The sequence below is a fragment of the Balaenoptera ricei genome, chromosome 19 (assembly GCF_028023285.1).
Source record: "Balaenoptera ricei isolate mBalRic1 chromosome 19, mBalRic1.hap2, whole genome shotgun sequence".
Lineage (NCBI taxonomy): Eukaryota > Metazoa > Chordata > Mammalia > Artiodactyla > Balaenopteridae > Balaenoptera > Balaenoptera ricei.
Window position 1 is genome coordinate 46,280,755 of NC_082657.1, and position 19,228 is coordinate 46,299,982.

General features: G+C 43.4%; 2 protein-coding genes and 1 long non-coding RNA gene across 6 annotated transcripts in view; 2 read left to right on the forward strand and 1 right to left on the reverse strand.

Annotated features, from left to right (window-relative positions):
* The window catches only part of UTP4 (UTP4 small subunit processome component), a 33,323-nt gene extending 27,332 nt beyond the window's left edge, over positions 1 to 5,991 (forward strand). For 2 of the 3 annotated variants that reach the window (XM_059905486.1, XM_059905487.1), the window contains exons 14-17: positions 736 to 831; positions 3,138 to 3,323; positions 4,802 to 4,912; positions 5,797 to 5,991. In XM_059905486.1, the coding sequence (XP_059761469.1) occupies positions 736 to 831; positions 3,138 to 3,323; positions 4,802 to 4,912; positions 5,797 to 5,913 (510 nt within the window). In that variant the 3' untranslated portion in view covers positions 5,914 to 5,991. The remainder of the gene's footprint in view (positions 1 to 735; positions 832 to 3,137; positions 3,324 to 4,801; positions 4,913 to 5,796) is intronic. The other variant, XM_059905485.1, reaches the window with a different exon arrangement.
* A 7,217-nt stretch (positions 5,992 to 13,208) lies between these two features.
* LOC132353815 (uncharacterized) lies at positions 13,209 to 15,834 on the reverse strand. The gene is made up of 2 exons (XR_009499114.1): positions 15,252 to 15,834; positions 13,209 to 13,518 (listed from the first exon to the last, which is right to left on the reverse strand). It is a non-coding gene; the product is annotated as an uncharacterized LOC132353815 (long non-coding RNA).
* Positions 15,657 to 19,228, forward strand: part of SNTB2 (syntrophin beta 2) — a 104,700-nt gene continuing 101,128 nt past the window's right edge. The window contains exon 1 of one of the 2 annotated variants that reach the window (XM_059905281.1): positions 15,657 to 16,290. In XM_059905281.1, coding sequence (XP_059761264.1) covers positions 15,711 to 16,290 — 580 coding nt within the window. In that variant the 5' untranslated portion in view covers positions 15,657 to 15,710. The remainder of the gene's footprint in view (positions 16,291 to 19,228) is intronic. The other variant, XR_009499113.1, reaches the window with a different exon arrangement.

A 19,228-nucleotide genomic window follows, 5' to 3' on the forward strand; every position in this document is an offset into this window, starting at 1 on the left:
TGAATAGATGCAGATAGTAACAATTTCCTTTAATAGCTTGCCTTGTAATCTCAAGGTATTTTAAAATTAAACAGAAATAGGAATAGCAGGAAAACATTTTTTCACTAATTAGTGATGATATTGCCATTCACAGATTGAATCACTGATGTTCCCTTACAAGTTGTCATCGTCATCTAAAAGTCAAATAAGAACTACGAAAAACTTACAATAAGCATTAAAAGTTTAGAGAACGATATCAAACTGCAGCATTTAATGGGTTTGCCTGTTACTGCATGACTTAATCTTTACTGCACTGTGGCAAAAGCCTGTACTGCTCTTTGAGCCTTGCCTGGCATTTAAAGGTGGTCCTGTGTACTAGTGCACATGCCTTGTGATTGGACATAAATTTCCATGCCTAGGCATTTATTTCTTTTAAATCCAGTGTAGAGCTGTAGATTCCCTGTTCAATGACATGTTTATGAGCAATTCATACAAATGTAGAGACAGCAGGGAAAGCTTTTTTCTGAGGTTCTCTGTGAATGCTGTTAGTTTTGTTGACAGTTAAACTTGCATTTTTTAAAAAATGCAATTAAAGTTTATTGTTTGGGGAAATGGCTGACGTTTACGGAACTTCCATAGAATAGAACTTTTTGAGTTCCAAGGAGCGGTATTTTAAAACTACTGACCTAGACCATCCAGTCTTTCCTGAGGGAAGGAATCCTATTTTAGTTTTCTGTTTCTGTTATTTGTTCCCAGCTTCACTGCACAGTGCCTGCTTACAATTTCCCTGTGACTGCTCTGGCCATCGCCCCCAATACCAACAACCTTGTCATTGCTCATTCTGACCAGCAGGTAAGAGATCCCAGTGCTTTCTAATTCCCTCCAAATGGATAGTAACTTGGAAGCTGAGATAACGACAATTTTGGAGGAGCTTTTCTTTGATAGTACTGGACAATATAAAGGTAGTTTTCTCTTATGTGTAGTAAAGCTTCCATGTATGGCCTGGGCACATCATAGGCCAGTAACATTCATTGGCTTGATGGGGCACAATGGAATGGTGAAATACTGAGATTCTAGAATAAAGAGGTATGAGAAGGAGGAAGAATTTTCAAGGGCTTGTTTTACTGATTGTTTTTAGGCTAGCGATGAAATGGACTCAGGTGTTAGAGTGGATATGGGAGAACAATGAAATTTCAGAAAGGAAGTGTAAACAAACTATCCTCTTTAAAATCGCATCAAAAAAATAAAGTACTTAGGAATACGACTCACCAAGGCTTATATGCTGAGAACTATAAGACATTAATAAAGGAAATTGCAGATGATTCAAAGAAATGGAAAGCTATCCCCTGCTCTTGGATTGGAAGAATTAATATTGTTAAAATGGCCATACTACCCAAAGCAATCTATAGATTTAATGTGATCCCTATCAAATTACTTGTGACATTTTTCACAGAACTAGAACAAATAATCCTAAAATTTATATGGAATCATAAAAGACCCAGAATTGGGGCTTCCCTGGTGGTGCAGTGGTTGAGAATCTGCCTGCCAGTGCAGGGGACATGGGTTCGATCCCTGGTCCGGGAAGATCCCACATGCTGCAGAGCAACTAAGCCCGTGTGCCACAACTGCTGAGCCTGCATGCCACAACTACTGAAGCCCGCTCATCTAGAGCCCATGCTCCGCAATGAGAAGCCCCCGCAATGAGAAGCCTGCGCACTGCAACAAAGAGTAGCCCCCGTTCACCGCAACTAGAGAAAGCCTGTGCGCAGCAGCAAAGACCCAACACAGCCAACAATAAGTAAAATAAATAAATTTATTTTTAAAAAATAAATAAAAATAAATAAAAATTAAAAAAATAAAAGACCCAGAATTGCCAAAGCAAGCCTGAGGAAAAAGAACAAAGCAGGAGGCATAACCCTCCCAGACTTCAGACAATACTACAAAGCTACAATAATCAAAACAGCATGGTATTGGCACAAAAACAGACATATGGATCAATGGAACAGACTAGAGAGCCCAGAAATAAACCTACACACCTATGGTCAGTTAATCTTCAACAAAGGAGGCAAGAATATACAATGGGCAAAATTAGTTCTTTGTCTGCCACTTTTCCAAACCAAGTTGTAAGGAGAATATAATTGTAAGAAGATCTTTAATCTGAGCTACAGAATATATTATGTATGAACTTGTCAATACTTATATATCCTCATCTGTAAAATGGGCTTGATAATACCTTCCTCACCGAGCTATTGGAAAGATTAAATGTGATCCAAGAAGCACATTTAAATAGACCACTAGGCAGATGATGCTTGCTACTTTGATTAGCAGTTTTTACACTCACACATGCACACACATACACGTTATATCCAGAAAATGAAATCTCTCATTTAAGTTCTTCTGTCATTAAAACTAGCGAGAAATTTTTTGGTACCTGTTTAACAGAGATTGAGTTAATAATACACAGTGCGGCTAGGGAAACAGCACTTCATATATTGCATAAATTAGTATGACTGCTTTAGAGGACATTTTGGAGATATCTAAAAAAAAACTTAAATCCACATAATCTTTGATTCAGAAGTTCCAATTCTAGAAGTTCTTCCCATAGGTATATACTTTTAGTTGTGCAAAAAGACATTGATTCAGAGATAATCATTATAGCTTTATGTGTAGTAGCCAAAGATTGCAAATACCTGAATGCTCATTAAGCAGACTAGGTAAATAAATCCTGGTACATCCAAGAAGTGAGTAGATTATTACATGTTCTTCAAAAGGGGCATGAGTGATGTGTGTATACATTGATATGGGTCAGTCTCCATGGTATAATGCTAACGAAAAATGCAACATACAGAATAATGTGTACTGTATGCATAAAATATCTCTGAAAAGATATAAACAAGAAACAGGCTGCTTTTGTCTTGGGGAAAAGAGATATTACGATTGCAGGTGGTTTTTCTCTATAAACCTTTCTGTGCTGTTTGAATTGTTTATTCTGTAATTTACCTTAAAATTTTTTTATTAAAAAAAAAAGTAGTGAAAATGAATATGGCTGAATATGATACAGTCAAGGTTTGTATAGATTATTTTCTGGTTCAGGCTGACCCTTCTTTGGTCTTTCTGGGTACCTGCCTGCACTTGCTCTGTGTCATATCCTTCCTCAGGTATTTGAGTACAGCATTCCAGACAAACAGTATACACAATGGAGCCGGACCATCCAGAAGCAGGGGTTTCATCATCTTTGGCTCCAAAGGGATACTCCCATCACACATATCAGTTTTCATCCCAAGAGACCAATGCACATCCTTCTCCATGATGCGTACATGTTCTGCATCATCGACAAGTCGTTGGTGAGTTCTTCACCACTACCACCTGTGCTCTCGCTGGTTCTACTTTACTTAGGAATCTTTCCATTCTAAAAGCAAAGGAGGACAATAAATTACAGGAAGGAGAATCAGAATAAAGGTTGCTAGTACATTCTTTGGAGGAGAGGAGCTTTTGTTTTGCAGATTTCCTCATTTTCCTACCCAGTCTCATGAGGCTCCCAGGGAAGGGGCAGCCCCTTGTGTACTAGTTTTTGCTGATTTGACTATTTCTCTGCTTTGCCTCTCAGCACGTAAACTTAAGTAGGAAAGAGATTAGGTCCGTATTCGGAAAGTGACCATAATCAGGGAATACCATTGGTTTGGCTGAATCACTTCCGCCTTTGCACCCTGGGATGACTGACATGATTTCATTAAAGGAGATACAGGCTGGGGTTTTGACCACTTGTGCCCCTTGGCTGAATATACTGAAACACTATCTGCAGGCTTGAGGGTTTGGTCTTAGTGTTTTGAAAAATGACCAGTTAGGAAAATTCCATTCTTCAAGGCTGTGATTTAGGTGGGATGTGAGCATTCTTTTCCGTTCTAGAGTCCAGCCTCTGCCAGCTGCAGTTTTGATTCACCCCAAATTTCGTGTTTTTTTCTGGGCAGGCAGTTTCTTTCCTAGGAGCAGTGTGAGCTGTGGCCATGCCTATAATGCACTTTGGGCTTAGATTACAGCCAATACAGTGTTTTGGTGTATCTGTGAAGGTGGGCGTAGGAGGAACACAGGGAAAGCAGCAGATGGCTCTAAAGGAAGTGTGCATGGTGATGTGTCACTGGAACTCATCTCATGGGCCCTCCGTCCTCTGGGTGTGGGAAGCAGAGCTGGCTGACAAGTGCCTTCTGTGAGATGAGTGATACAGGAAGGGCCCCTCCCATTCGTTTGCCTCTTTATAACTCAGCCTAGATCAGCCCATATTTTTCCCCAAGCGTTGGTGATAAGTCCATCACTTCCTCATGCAGGGCAGAGCTATTTCCCAAGGAAGTCAGAGATAAAATATCACTTGCTTGGCTAGAGGCCGTCTCTCGAGGTGTCAGTGACATCAGTGGGGCTGGTTTGTGTTGCATTTTTGCCTGCGGAGAAGTTCAGCCACTTGGCCAGTCTATGACCTGGTTGGGGGAGAGTCTAGAAAGCAGAGCCTTTATGGACTGAGCTCCTACACATGCCAGTTTGTTTGTGTCTCACAAAGTGTTACTGACGAGATTGGCCAGAAGCCCCGGCTGGGCCCTTCAATCTTGCTGGCGTAGAGTACCAAGCTCTCTTTGCCACATACCACCACCACGTACAGCAGAGCCGCAGGAGTGGCTCCAGCTTTCTTCCTGAAGTAAGAAGAGTCAGGGAGGTAGTAAGTGTATAACATGACAGAAGATTGTGTTCCCCCAAAAAATCACTATTGTCCTTTGTTCTGTAGAGACCCAATAAAAAAAATAATGATTTAAACAACACATTTTTGTCTTTTTAGCCTCTTCCAAATGACAAAACCTTACTCTACAATCCACTGCCTCCCACAAATGAATCAGATATCATCAGGAGGCGCACAGCTCATGCCTTTAAAATTTCTAAGAAATATAAGGTAATACATTTTGTGTTACGTTCTGGGTGGTTGGTTCCTTGTGATATTATCAAAATGTAATAAGTCCCACAATAGACAAGAGTGCCTTCATTTTACATGCAGAGAACCTGGTTTTGGGAAACCAGTGACCTTTCTGAGACTGTCTGTCCCTTAGGTTTGTAGTTCATTGTTCTCACCTCAGTAGATTAGAGGCAGGCACATCATCCTTCACCAAAATGAAATACATGGGTAGTGAGAAATGATGGTGGAGCTCAGTTGGGGTCTTTGTGTTAAAGCTGGCTTTTAAATTTGACTTCCAGTGGAGAATGTTCCACAAGATAAATTTCGAGCAAATGGAAGTCATTGAATTTATTAGATGTTCCTTTCTGGGCTCGGCTTTTCACTGTACTAGAACAGATATCCATCGAGCTTATGATACTACAGCTATTTGTGCCAACTCACAAGTTCCATATTCATGCTTCTCAGATCAGAGTTCCTTGGGCACCCTGGAACATTTTCTTGGGGGTCTGCAGAATTTTTTTAGGTGGGGGGGGGTGTTATAAATTATTCAAGTAAGATTAACTTCTTGATGCATTTGTAACTTGCCATTTGTCAAGAATTTAGGCTCCAAACCCCTCTGTTAATAACATTGATTCCGAAGAAATTAGAGAATCGCAGATTTTCCATACAGAGAAACATGAAAAATCTTGCTGAGATCTTAAATGATGGAATTCAGTTTTAAAAGCTCCCAACTTTTCCAGTCTTTTAAGTCCTATGGCAGGAAGGATTGTCAGAGATTTATACCCCTCCAGCCTGAACGAGGCTAACCTTTTAGCTCTAGTTAGTCTATTCAGGACTAGCCCCGGAACCTAACTCCTGGTGTAATCATTACCATCTCTCTACAGCCTCTACTCTTCATGGATCTTTTGGATGAAAGAACACTAGTGGCAGTAGAACGGCCTCTGGATGACATCATTGCTCAGCTGCCACCACCCATCAAAAAGAAGAAATTTGGGACCTAAAACAGGGCACTGTCTGTGTCCTTTCTTGAATTGTCTAACCTGTTTTCACAAATGATAATAAAACAAAGTTATTCTTTAGGACTAGTCATTGTGAATGTTATTTTCTAAAATGCTGGACAGGAATTTCCCTTCATTGACTGAAACCGAACAGAAACTCCAAGGTATATTGTAGTTGAGATAGTGTTCCAATTAGCTACAAAGTCATCCACCTTGTTTAGGTCCTGTTTGTTCTTTAGACCACACTCTCAGGGGAAAAAGGCAATAGTTACCTTCTATTCCCTAACACATGCTTGAGGCTTCAGAGAGCTGATGACCTTCATTGTCTGCCAGCCTCCAGCCTGCAGCCTGTGCAAAGTCATGGGGACTTGCCTCAAGTTGCCTTTGAGGACAGGGAAACTATGCTTGCTTATTCAAGATAGCCTAACTACTGACAGCGATAATCAGCCTTATGTTTCAAGAAAGAATATTAACTGTAGTGCTCCATCTGAAAAGTAGATGCCCGTGGCCTTTGGTAGAGCTAATAATTTTATTTGAAAGGAAAAATCAGGTTTTGGGATATCAGCCCCAGTAACCATCTTTTTATGTTCTATGCCAGTTCTAAAGGTTAAGGAAATATTGGGCATTTTCTTATGGAGTGGGAGTGGAGGTGGGGACCAGACAGCCTGCTATATATTTCACCATTTCTGTTCTCTTATGCTTGCTTTGACATTGTTATTCCTGTGGGTGTTATCAACTGACTAGTTTTAATGTGATCTTTTAAATTAGAAAGTGAAGAACTAAGTTAACCTGAACTAAGCAGATAGATTTCTTTCCCATCTCAGTGGATGTATTCTGTTGCATGCCTGTGGAAACCCAGTATGTGCGGTTTTTTGTTTGTTTCGGGGGTGAAGGGCTGTAGTATAGACAGAAATATGAGGGCTCTGATGACATCATGGGTAAATTGCTGATGAAAAACATTTTTGCTGAGATGAACCCCACCCTCCAGTTTGGAAAGGGAAAAAAAAAATGTGAGAATTTAAAGTAGGTGTGTAGGAGGAGAATTAACAGAGGTGATAAGAGAGAGAAACAGAGCCCAATAATTTATAATATGAAGGACAGCCTATTTCAGGTTTGCTAAGAGAGAACAGAGACAGCAAGGTTTATAATGGTTGCCACTTCTCTACCCCACCTGTTTATGTTTTTTACAGCGATAAGAGTAATTTAAACAAATAGCTGCAACTTTTTAGGTCATTTGTGTAAAATACCTTTCCTCTTGCTTGAATAAATTTTCTTAGTGAGACATATTCTCCCAGTCTGCATTAGACTGCACTATTACAAACAGTAATAGTCTATTACGAATAGACTGGACTGGAAGATCCTGCCCTTTCTAAGAAATGTTTTAGGTCTTCTTTTATGTGATTGAAACCAAAGTTCAGGTCACTGATCTACAGTGAATATGACCAGAGGGAGGCTAGGATGCCTTAAATATTAACTCACTTGCTTTTCCCTGACTGTAGAGCTATAAATTCAGAGACTCTTTATTAACTGGAATATAGTTTAAGACTTGATTTACTTAACTTTAAACATATTCTGAAACCTTGTGGATTGTGTTGGGTGTAATTCTGACAGAGAGGGCTCACAGATCATCTGAGTGAAGAAGTAAAACTGTCTGAAAGTAGAAAGCATTCCTTTGCAACATTTCCAGCCAGTGATTTGGACTTCCATAAATGGTATGGGAAGTAAAAGCTTTGGGCCTTGAAATTCTTCCTAAGTAGAGGACTTTGAATACAAATGAAATAGAAACTGATTGGGGCAAGTTAGAGAAACGGGGGAGGGGAAGGCAAAGCAGTATAAGTAAGAGGACACTTCGGTGCATGTGTTTTAGGGTGATTTTACTTTAGGGATTTGTATAACCTAGGTGCATTATGTTTCTTTTCAGGCATTTTGCAGACTGCTGCTCATATTCGAATTTTACAGAAAAATTTTGATCTGAGACCAACTTGAGAAAGGTCATGTTTGCTAACCTGACTCAAATGCTTTAAAAATTCACTTTTCTCATATAGTAGCTAGTAATCGGATCTTTGAATGGATAATGCAACCTTTACCAGGGAGATTACAGCAAATTAGACTGAGAGAAACTAAAATCTTGGAATATTGGAAGAAAGTTAGAGATCGTCTAGTTTGGAGGGTTTTAAAGGTTTTTTTTTAAGCATCGAAACTTTCTTCAAATGGAACTTTGTTCTGAACGGAAACATATGATACAGATAAAAGAAGAGCTCTTCAGTTTGTTGGGGGTGGGAGTGGGGGAGGGAGGCACAAAGGTTGCTGAAAGAAAACTGTGTGGCCCTTGGCCTCATTTTTATACTCATGAAAATGGAGACCAAGAGGAGAAGAAAGGGATTTTTCCCATTGTCACACAATGGTTCATTAGAAGCCCAGGTGGCATTCTTATAATTATTCCCCCACAGTCTCTTGGCTGTAGGGACCCAGTAAATATGATTAGCAGGCATGGTATGCAAAGGATTTTCCATTCCACAGGCTGCAGAGAAGATGTTCAAGCATTTCTTGCTCTGGATGAGCACTCGATTTAGCTCTAAGGGTGAGTTCTGTGGGCAGTCTTATGTGTAAACCATATAGAGTATTGTAATGAACAACCTAGTGTGTTATCTGCTAGTGCTCACGTGGGGGTATTTCTCTAGGGTTAATTCCTGGGAGTGGAATTGCTAACTCATACTGTGTTCATTTTCTTTCACTTTTAGTTGTCCTTTGGAGTTGGCTGTATGTCCATCAGCAGGGTTTGAAAGGACTCATTTCCTTATACTTTGCCATTGTAGTGATAGTCTTTAGTTTTAGCCCATCTAATGGGTGAAAAATTATATTTTACTTTGCATTTCCCTGTTTACTAATGAGATTGCTCACTTTTTTATGTGTTTTGGCTATTTGGCTAATTGTGTAAATTACATATGCATGACCTCTTCTTTTTCTCCTAATGTGTTATCTTTTTCTATCATATCTCAAGGCATTTTATGATGTAGATCAGTACTGTCCAATAAATTCTCTATGGTGGTGGAAATGTTCTGTATCTGTGCTGTACAATAGACACTTTTGGCTCTTGAGCACTTGAAATGTGGCTAGTGTGACAAAGGAACTGAATTTTAAATTTTATTTAATTTTTTAAATTAATTTAGTTTTGGCTGTGTTGGGTCTTTGTTGCTGCACGTGGGCTTTCTCTAGTTGCGGCGAGCGGGGGCAGCTCTTTGTTGCGGTGCATGGGCTTCTCATTGCAGTGACTTCTCTTGTTGTGGAGCACGGGCTCTAGGCGCACGGGCTGCAGTAGTTGTGGCTCGCGGGTTCTAGAGCGCAGGCTCAGTAGTTGTGGCGCACGGGTTTAGTTGCTCCATGGCATGTGGGATCTTCCCAGACCAGGGCTCGAACCCGTGTCCCCTACATTGGCAGGCGGATTCTTAACTACTTGCCACCAGGGAAGCCCTAAATTTTATTTAATTTTAATCTGGAAATTCCCTGGTGGTCCAGTGGTTAGGACTCTGTGCTCACACTGCCAAGGGCCCGGTTTCAATCCCTGGTTGGGGAACTAAAATCCCATAAGCTGTGTGGCACAGCCAAAAAAAAAATTTTTTTTTAATTTTAATTTATTTTTTAAATTTATTTATTTATTTATTTTTGGCTGTGTTGGTTCTTCGTTTCTGTGCGAGGGCCTTCTCCAGTTGTGGTGAGCGGGGGCCACTCTTCATCGCGGTGCGCGGGCCTCTCACTGTCGCGGCCTCTCTTTGCGGAGCACGGCTCCGGACGCGCAGGCTCAGTAGTTGTGGCGCACGGGCTTAGTTGCTCCGCGGCATGTGGGATCTTCCCGGACCAGGGCTCGAACCCGTGTCCCCTGCATCGGCAGGCAGACTCTCAACCACTGCGCCACCAGGGAAGCCCTTTAATTTTAATTTAAATAGCCATGTGTGGCTAGTGGATTTCTTAGTGGACAGCACAGATCTAGATTTTTTTTTTTAATATTTATTTATTTATTTGGTTGTGCCAGGTCTTATTTGCGGCTCCCCGGCTCCTTAGTTGCAGCTCACCAGCTCCTTAGTCGTGGCATGTGAACTCTTAGTTGCGGCATGCGTGTGGGATCTAGTTCCGTGACCAGGGATCGAACCTGGGCCCCCTGCTTGGAATTGGAAGCTTGGAATCTTATCCACTACGCCACCAGGGAAGTACCCAAATCTAGATATTGAGGCTTAGCTTTGTGTCAGTCCTTTGTTTTTAGAACTTAATACTCACTTAACATACATTTATTGAGTGCCTGCTAAGATGATCTCAGCCCTCAAGAACTTCACAGCCTAGTCGGGGAGAGAAACAAGCCGATCAACATTAGAGATGAGCACAGAGAAGGGGCACCTAACCGGTGGGTTGAAGGTAGGAGATAGTCCTTGAGAATTGGGTAGTAATTAGCAACGTGGAAAGGAGAAGAAAAGAGGCCTTCCTGCAGCATTCTCAGTACAAAGGTCTGAAGCGAGAGCATAGCCTCTCCAAGGGTTCACCAGTAGTTCCATGTGTCTGAAACACAGCACAGATCGGAAATGGAGGAAAATGAGGCTGAAGGGCAGGCCGTAGTACTGGGTGCACCTGGGAGGGTGACTTAAGAATCAGGGGAGGTTCCTAGGAAAGGTAAGTGTAGAGTGGTTTCCACAGAGGAAAGCTAAGTAGCTTAGATAAGTAGATTTGGATAAAGAGCCCTTAAGTCAATGTATAGTGAGAAATAAGACCAGGTAGGAGTGGGCCTTGAAGTCTGTGGTTAAGAATTATCACTCAGTAGAAGATACAGTTATGAACCACTCAGATTCAAAGGAATGGCACAGTAAAAATGCCCATTTGTGTAAGTAAGGGACAGAAGAGACTGGGAGTTAGGGAGGCAAAAAACAGGCTGTTGTGTAGGTTCTTGACTTGGGGGTTTGTGTTAGTTTGCTAGGGCTGCCATAACAGTATCACAGACTGGGTAGCTTAAACAACAGAAATTCATTTTCTCACAATTCTGGAGGCTAGAAGTCCGAGATCAAGATATTAACAGGGTCAGTTTCTTCTAAGGCCCCCTTCCTTGGCTTGTAGATGGCCCTTTTCTCCCTGAGTCTTCACATGATCTTCCCTATCAATGTGTGTGTCTGTGTCCTAATCTCTGCGCCAACAGTTATATTGGATTAGGGCCCACCCTAATGACCTCATTTTAATTTAATTACCTCTTTAAAGACCCTATCTCCAAACACAGTCACATTCTGAGGTACTGTGGGTCTGGACTTCAACCTGTATATTTTGAGGGGACACAGTTCAGCCCATAACAGAGTCTGTGGAAGGGCTTCAGGAGCTTTGTGAGCCCCCAAGTTTGAATGCTGAGTTTTACACAAATGTGCATTTGTCTGAGGTGGGTCCACAGTAGGCAGCTGATTCCCAAAGGGGTCCGTGATCCCTCCCCAGTTGGCTGTTTGCATTAACTTACTCAGGAGGAAGTTAAAGATGTCAGACGAAGGCCTGGAAATGCCATAGGCATCAATAAACACAAGCTGGTGTTCAATGGTATATGAAGAATGAGAGTTTACGCTGACTAGAAGACTACAAGTGTTATTGTGAGGCACTGGAAATTCTGTTAGAACTGGTATGGGAGGAAAGTGGATTTTTATTTTTGGACCTTATTTGAATTTCATGGGAAATTATGTAATTTCCATGACTGTCAATAAAAAACACCAGTGATTTTCCATAACTAAGTGAATTCAATGAAACTAACCTTCTTCTTGTTATATCCTTGTTAATATTTTCCTAAAAAGAAAGTCACAGAGCAACAAAACTGTCACCAGCTGCTTCTCATTAGGAATGTGGTTAGCAGATGTGGGTTTTCATAGTTATAACGCATTGAGATAGTTAATCCATTTTTGTGGGTTTCAGATGGATAGTGATTTATCTTGGCAGGATGAATTTTAAAATGCGCTTGCATCAGCTAAAGGATATATGCACCTTTTCCTCTTTCACTTCTGTTTGTGCTGGAGAGAAAAATACATTTTAGGATATTTCTCCTGGAAGGCAAAGTAGTACTGTTGAAAGGGACAATTGATCTCACTGTCCTCTAATGGGGGAAGAGAATGCATGGGTACTTTTTCAGAGTTGGATGTTGGATTGGTTATCTTACAAGTTTATTTCTCCCTTTGGCCTCTTCTTTAGTAGTAATTGAGCAGCTCTTTTGTTCCTCTGGCATCAGGCCGCCTTTGTGGTATGACCTTCAGGCTTGCTAAGGGCTGCAGTTTTGCCTGGGGCCCTCTTTCCTTATGAAATTACACAACACTCAAACCTTGGAAGCAGCCCCAGATCCACTAATTCTTTCCTTTGACGGACTTTTGGCAATATGTACTCCCTTTCAGCCAAAGTGTAGCTTTACACAAGATCTGTTTGTCACCGAAATTAATTTGGCCATTTGCCCTTTAAGCCTGGAGTCAAATAGTATTATGGCAGACTCATTCCTAGATAAAGTATAGACTCTCAGCTAGAGAGTTTCTACCAAAGGTTTTATTGTTGCTGCTGCTAAAGGTCAACAGGTAATAATATAACAGCAGCGGTACTTTTTATGGAACTCTTACAGTGCATCAGGTACAGTGTTGCTAAGCACTTTGCAGACATCACCCCAGTCAACCCTTACAACCACACTTGGAGGTAGAAGGTGTCTGAAGTTTTCTGAAGAAGAGACTGAGGCCCATGACCTCAGGCCCTTGACCATTGTCATATAACTAGTAATTGGCCAAACTACAATTTGAACCTTGTGCTTTTAATTACCATGCTATATTGTACGTCTACTATGAGGGAGAAGAAAAAAAAAGACCACTGGCTTTTGAGAGAGTATAGAATCAGAGCCTGAGTAATAGAATTGTAGGAAATCATGGAACTGAGAGAGCTAATCCAACCCCCTCATTTTGAAGTAGCAATGATGCCTGCCTTGTTCTGAGAAAACAAATAACAGCTTGAGCAGAGGAGAATACCTACTGATAGGTGACAGGAATGGAAGGTGATTGGGAATTACCTCAGCCATTCCCTTTTTTAGAGGTAGATAAAATAACACGCCTGTTCAAAGAATTATCTAAGCTTGTCTCGCCATCCCTAAGAAACCGTGGGAACAGATGTGTACCCTTTTTATTTCAGATTTCATTATCCACAGTAAGTAGATTTCCACTGACTACTTGAGATTTCCTAGATGGTAATTTTCACTCTGCAAGGAACCAGTAACCTTCAGAGGGATTATTTGAAATGACTACAGTGCAGGAGGCACTGAATTTCAATCAATCACATGTTTAATGAGTTCCTTCTCTGCAAGGCGGTATTTTTGGAAGAGTGGGGAACAAAAAGAAGTCAATGGGTGGTTCCTGCCCTCCTGTATTTTATAATCTACTTGGACGAACAAGCGAGGCATAGAATAAAATTGTTCAAAGGAAAAACCCCAGCAAATTGGGCAGCCAGGGAAAACTGGGATGAGATCTTGCTCGGTGGGAAAGTGGTTGAAAGGGGCAGGAAGTGTTTGGAAGGATGGACTCTGGCAGGAATGTGCAAGGCATCATTGGGAGACACTGGATGAGTTTGGCCAATCTGTAGTGATGAAAGAGAATGTGGAAAATTAGGTTCTGATGCAAGACCTTGTCAAAACAGCTCAATAGTTTGGAAAACTTTTATGGCTATATTTGAAAATAATTTTTAAAGTAAATACCCCCAAGTAATCCCAATATCAATCTCGATTACCTTTCCTCTTCCCAGGATTAAATTACTACCTTATGTAAATGCCCTCACTTACTATTTATTTGGAAAATCACTGACTTCCTTCAATTCTACTGACCAGAAGGTCTTGACACTTTTGGAAAGAATTTCCAGCACTTCCCTTTTGCTAATAAAGGTGTCCTCAAGTGCCCAATATCTGGGCAATTATGTATGTAAAAGTTTCAAAATTGTGCTCATCCTCTAAGGAGTCAGCTGCCAGGTGCTCTCTAATAAGCAGAAATTTCACATAACTCAGGCATCTGGGGGTTCGCGCCTCAGCTGGAGCAAAGCCAGAAATGTCTGTGACTGCAGGTACACTTCAGCACATTGGGACCTGCCGGAACAGCGAGCTGGCCTCACTGCAATTGATTTAGGAGAGGGCTGGAGGGTTGAGCTTCTGCTGACACTTGCAGCTTGGAAAATTCTGCTCCGCTAATTGCAAAGAGGATTCTGCTGTAATGATTTTTTTGGGTAAGATACTTTTCTCATTTTGAATTCTTTCTTCATTTGGGCTCTGGGTGATTTCCAGTCTCTATTTTTATTGTTTTAACTCCTGGTATAGGAGGCTGTTTGAAAGTTTCCGCCCACACACGAATGTGCATTCAGAGTGGTGCATGGACATGGCTTACAAGCTTCAACATGTACTTCATGAGCAAGCAGGTATATAGCCCCTTTTACAGGAATTGGTACTCGCTTATTCTGCTGGCACCCCCCCCCACACATGAAAATATGGGGATTTTGCTTTTCTTTCCAAAAAAAAAAAAGGAAAGAGGGCTCATTGACATCACGTTTTTGAGATCTCTCTCAGCAGCGTGATTTCTGGACCCTCATCTTTGAGGTCTGGGGTATGTTTTTTTGTTTGTCTGTTTTTAAAAGCCCTGGACCAGGAGGATGGGAGACCTGAGTTGTCTCTGTTTCTCCACTGTGGGCTTCCAGCCAGAGTCTTTGGCTTTCTGGGCCTCAGTTTCCTCAGCTCTTCAAGCCCATGAAACTGGAAGAACCAGGTGGATTGTATCACCCATGTCTTTGTATAAAAGCTGCTGCAGGCCCTGCAGTGTGCAGTTTTGGGGAGGCTCATATGCACTTGCTCCAACATAAGGCCAAGGCCTCCAGGGTGAGAAAGTTAGATCTACAAATTCAAGTCCAAACACTCCAATATTTGGTTCTATGAGGCTTTTTACATTCATATTCTGCCATCGCCACTGACCCTGTACTCTGTTCACATTGGAATTCTGGCATCTTCCTAAGTAACTCATTCGACAAATATCTTTGAGGCCTACCTATTGTGGCTGCAGGGCTAAAGAAGATATGGTCTCCTCTGGCATTACTGGCAAGTAAACGGGATTACAAAGCAGAGTGACAAATGCTTTGGTTCATGCCTCTGGACCTATTGCCTAGGTGGACTATTGAGCTTCCACTGTCACCTCTGTGAAGCTGTCCCCAGGCCCAACTAAATGTTTCTTCTACTCTGCTCTCAGGGCGTTTTCTACATGTCACTTAACCACATAATATCACATCAGGTTGGTTGGTTCTCCGTTTTCCTCCCCCACTAGACCGCCAGCTCTCACCTGTGGCACGTTTTATCCAGCTCCTCTCCAGGCCTCAAAGGGAGCACACTGCGGAGCATTCTGTAAATACTTAACGAACCAGTCAATGCAAGTGAACGTGCAACTCGGTCTTGCAGGATTGCAAAGTGCCTCTCGAAGCTGATTTTGCTTTCCGTGCCCAGGCAGCTCTGGTGAATTGCACGGTAGAGGTCAGGAGTTGGGGGTGGGGAGATCGGAGGCGTAAGAGGGAGAAGGTGAGACCAAGCCCCACTTCGCTAGAGCTGCCCACGTCCGGTAAACTGTAACCCACTGGACTGCGGTCAACTCCTTAACCTCCCGGAAGCAGCTCGGCCGGTCTCTCCCCGCCCCTCCGGAAGGTGGGCGTGGCCCCTCATGAATAATGAATCACCGCGGTGAAGGGGGGCGGCGGGCCCGCCCCCTCGGGCGGGAAGGGGGAAGCGCCGAGGTTGCCTGACTGGAATGAGGGTAGCTGCGGCGACTGCGGCGGCGGGAGCGGGGCCGGCCATGGCGGTGTGGACGCGGGCCACCAAAGCGGGGCTGGTGGAGCTGCTCCTGAGGGAGCGCTGGGTCCGAGTGGTGGCCGAGCTGAGCGGGGAGAGCCTGAGCCTGACGGGCGACGCCGCGGCGGCTGAGCCTGAACCCGCTCTCGGGCCCGCGGCAGCCGCCTTCAACGGCCTCCCGAACGGCGGCGGCGCGGGCGACTCGCTGCCTGGGAGCCCGAGCCGCGGCCTGGGCCCCCCGAGCCCACCCGCGCCGCCGCGGGGCCCGGCGGGCGAGGCGGGCGCGTCACCTCCCGTGCGCCGGGTGCGGGTGGTGAAGCAGGAGGCGGGCGGCCTGGGCATCAGCATCAAGGGCGGCCGCGAGAACCGGATGCCGATCCTCATCTCCAAGATCTTCCCGGGACTGGCGGCCGACCAGAGCCGGGCGCTGCGGCTGGGCGACGCCATCCTGTCGGTGAACGGCACCGACCTGCGCCAGGCCACCCACGACCAGGCCGTGCAGGCGCTGAAGCGCGCGGGCAAGGAGGTGCTGCTGGAGGGTGAGCGGGGCCGGCGGGCGGGCGGGCGGCGCTGGGCTAACCCGGCGCTCACTTTGTTTCTGCCACCCTACCCGCTTTGCTGGGCCAGCCCCTTCCCTCTCCCCCGCCCCCCGGGTCCTCACCTTCCTCTCTACTGGTAGCCCGGCTCTCCCCAAACCCCGTCTGCTGGGGCTTTGAGGATGGAAAAACTGATGCTCCCTACAGGAAAAGTTGGGCAGCCGCCGAAGTGTGGCTTGCAATCCCCAAGGAAGACTCGGTTGAGATTTAGTAAGAAGCAGCCGTGCTGGAAGCCCCGCCTCTGCACGATAAGCTGACACTAAGAACTAGAGGGGGACGGAACGAAGCTCTGGAGGTCTCCGTTTGCCTCCTGAGAAGTGCCGGGTTGGCGCTTTCTTCGCTCACCTCTGGCTCCCCAGGGCAGGCGGGTCTGTTAAAAAAAAAAAAAAAAAAAATTCATCCACACCGGTGCCAGCAGTATGCTTGGGCAAACCACCAAAACGCTGGTTAATTTATGGGAATTTAACCCATCATTGGCTCTCAACAATAACCAAAGGAGATCATAGCACTTCATTGAAGCCAGAAAGCTGAAACAGCAAGTTTGTGTGGTTAATGAGCCTTGTTTAACAGTGGAGGCTCACGTGTTTGAACATTTACTGCCAACTAGAGTTTTGCCCCTTTTGCAGGAGACTGGTGCCAGCTTCCTACCATTCACAGGCCTCAAGGCTTTAAGCTTATTAGAAGCCTGAAATGTTAAATCTCAAGTTATGTTTGAATAGCTAGGATTATTCTTTAAGTATGCATGTGATCTGTTACCTGGGTCTTTTGTGATGAATTTATGGATTTACTAAATTTATGATTTACTAAATCTCAAAATTAAATCTCATCTACTTGAAGGACTCATGCATGTTGGAGGTAATATTCAGAAATTTTTGAGCAATCGGCCTTCTTTCACTGATGATTTCAGTCATTCAAGAAGCATTTATTGCTGGCTGTATAGAACAGAATATAAAAGATGATGTGTCTATTTGGTGTCTAGTTGGGGAAATGATAGAAAAGTGCAAAACAACTTACAAGTTATAGATTACGGAGTGCAAACTATATAAATGCCAAGGGAACGCAAAGTTAGGAAGTAGTTAGTGGAAAATGTATTGGTCAGGGAGGAATTTTTCAAGGAGCTGAATCTTGAGCCAGGTCTCCAAGGAAGTGATGGACATAGGCAGAGATGAGTCAGGAGGGTATTCCTGGCAGAGGAAGAAGAGAAGGGAAGGGGTGTGGAGTGGAGGTAGGAAGGGGCCAGTCATCAAACTGAGAGGCCAGAAGTCCAGCTTGGCAAAGTGATTGTCACTTTTTTCTAAATCTGCTGGTAAATATTTGGGAAAATGTTAGTTTCCAAGTAAATATTTTAATGTGCTCCAGTTGTGAAATTCCAGTGTCTCACCTTTATAATATCCTATTTATAAATCTTATTTATATCTCACTTAGGTGGGGCTAGACATTGCTCAGAAATTAGTGCAAATAAAAGGAGTAAAATTATAGATCATGGCTTGGGTGGTATGTGTGTAAAAAAATTGTTACCATAAATGTGTACCTTGAAATTGGGCTAGCTAAGAATTCGGTTATAAATTCTTAGAGCCAGAATATTGACTGTAGTACTACTTATGTGGTGCTCAGTGGTGGTGGGCAGACATTTCAACTCTTTACCCCATATTTTTTTAAAAATCCAGTTTTTGTTTAGATATAATTTGAACCTGGTATTCATACCAATTAAATGAAAGTCATCCATCTAGTAAATGCTTCCCAATATTCATTAGCCTAAAATAGGCCACATGTGCTTTTAGAAGGAGGGTTTACAAATGGCAGCATAACATTTATTGAATGCCTATTTACCTAACACACAGGTTCTATTTTATTTTCCCATTTTGTAAAAGACAAGTAGTTTTTGTTCTTATATGTGTGGGGAAGTATGAAATGGAACTTTCAAGCCAAGGGATATAAAAATAAAATTGCTTAGAATATGTAAAATCACTGAAAACAGTGATTTAATTGAACCAAACATGTAAAATTGAGAGCTAGTGTCCCATCCAGGAAGGCCACTTTATTTATTTATTTTTGGCTGCATTGGGTCTTCATTGCTGTGCACGGGCTTCTCATTGCGGTGGCTTCTCTTGTTGGGGAGCACAGGATCTAGGCGCTCGGGCTTCAGGAGTTGTGGCTCGCGGGCTCTAGAGCACGGGCTTAGTTGCTCCGTGGCATGTGGGATCTTCCCGGGCCAGGGCTTGAACACGTGTGCCCTGCATTGGCAGGCAGATTCTTAACCACTGCGCCACAAGGGAAGTCCCAGGTAGGCTACTATTTTTTTTTTTTTTTTTTGGATGCGTTGGGTCTTAGTTGCTGTGCACGGGCTTTCTCCAGTTGTGGCAAGCGGGGGCTACTCTTCATTGTGGAGCGCGAGCTCTAGGCATGCAGACTTCAGTAGTTGTGGCTCGCAGGCTCAGTCGTTGTGGCGCACAGGCTTAGTTGCTCCACGGCATGTGGGATCTTCCCGGAGCAGGGCTCGAACCCGTGTCCCCTGCCTTGGCAGGCGGATTCTTAACCACTGCGCCACCAGGGAAGTCCAAAAGCTACTTTTAAAAGATGGATTTTTATGATTAGCCCTTAAAGTTTTGGAACTGTATGGTCCTTCCATTAGATGTCTCAAAACTTGAAAAACTGCCTTAACATAGCACAGTGATGCTCTTTTGTGGTGTGGGCAGGGAATTTCAGGCATGCCCTTACCACCCCCAAGCAAAGGAAAACTAGTCTCTGGTTGCCTGTGGTTAGGGAACTGAGTGAGCTAAGGGTTTTTTTTATCTCATGGATTTGTAGGGATTATTCATTCATACATCAAACATTTATTCAGCTCTACCACGTGCCAGAGGAGCTTGAAGATAGTATCTGA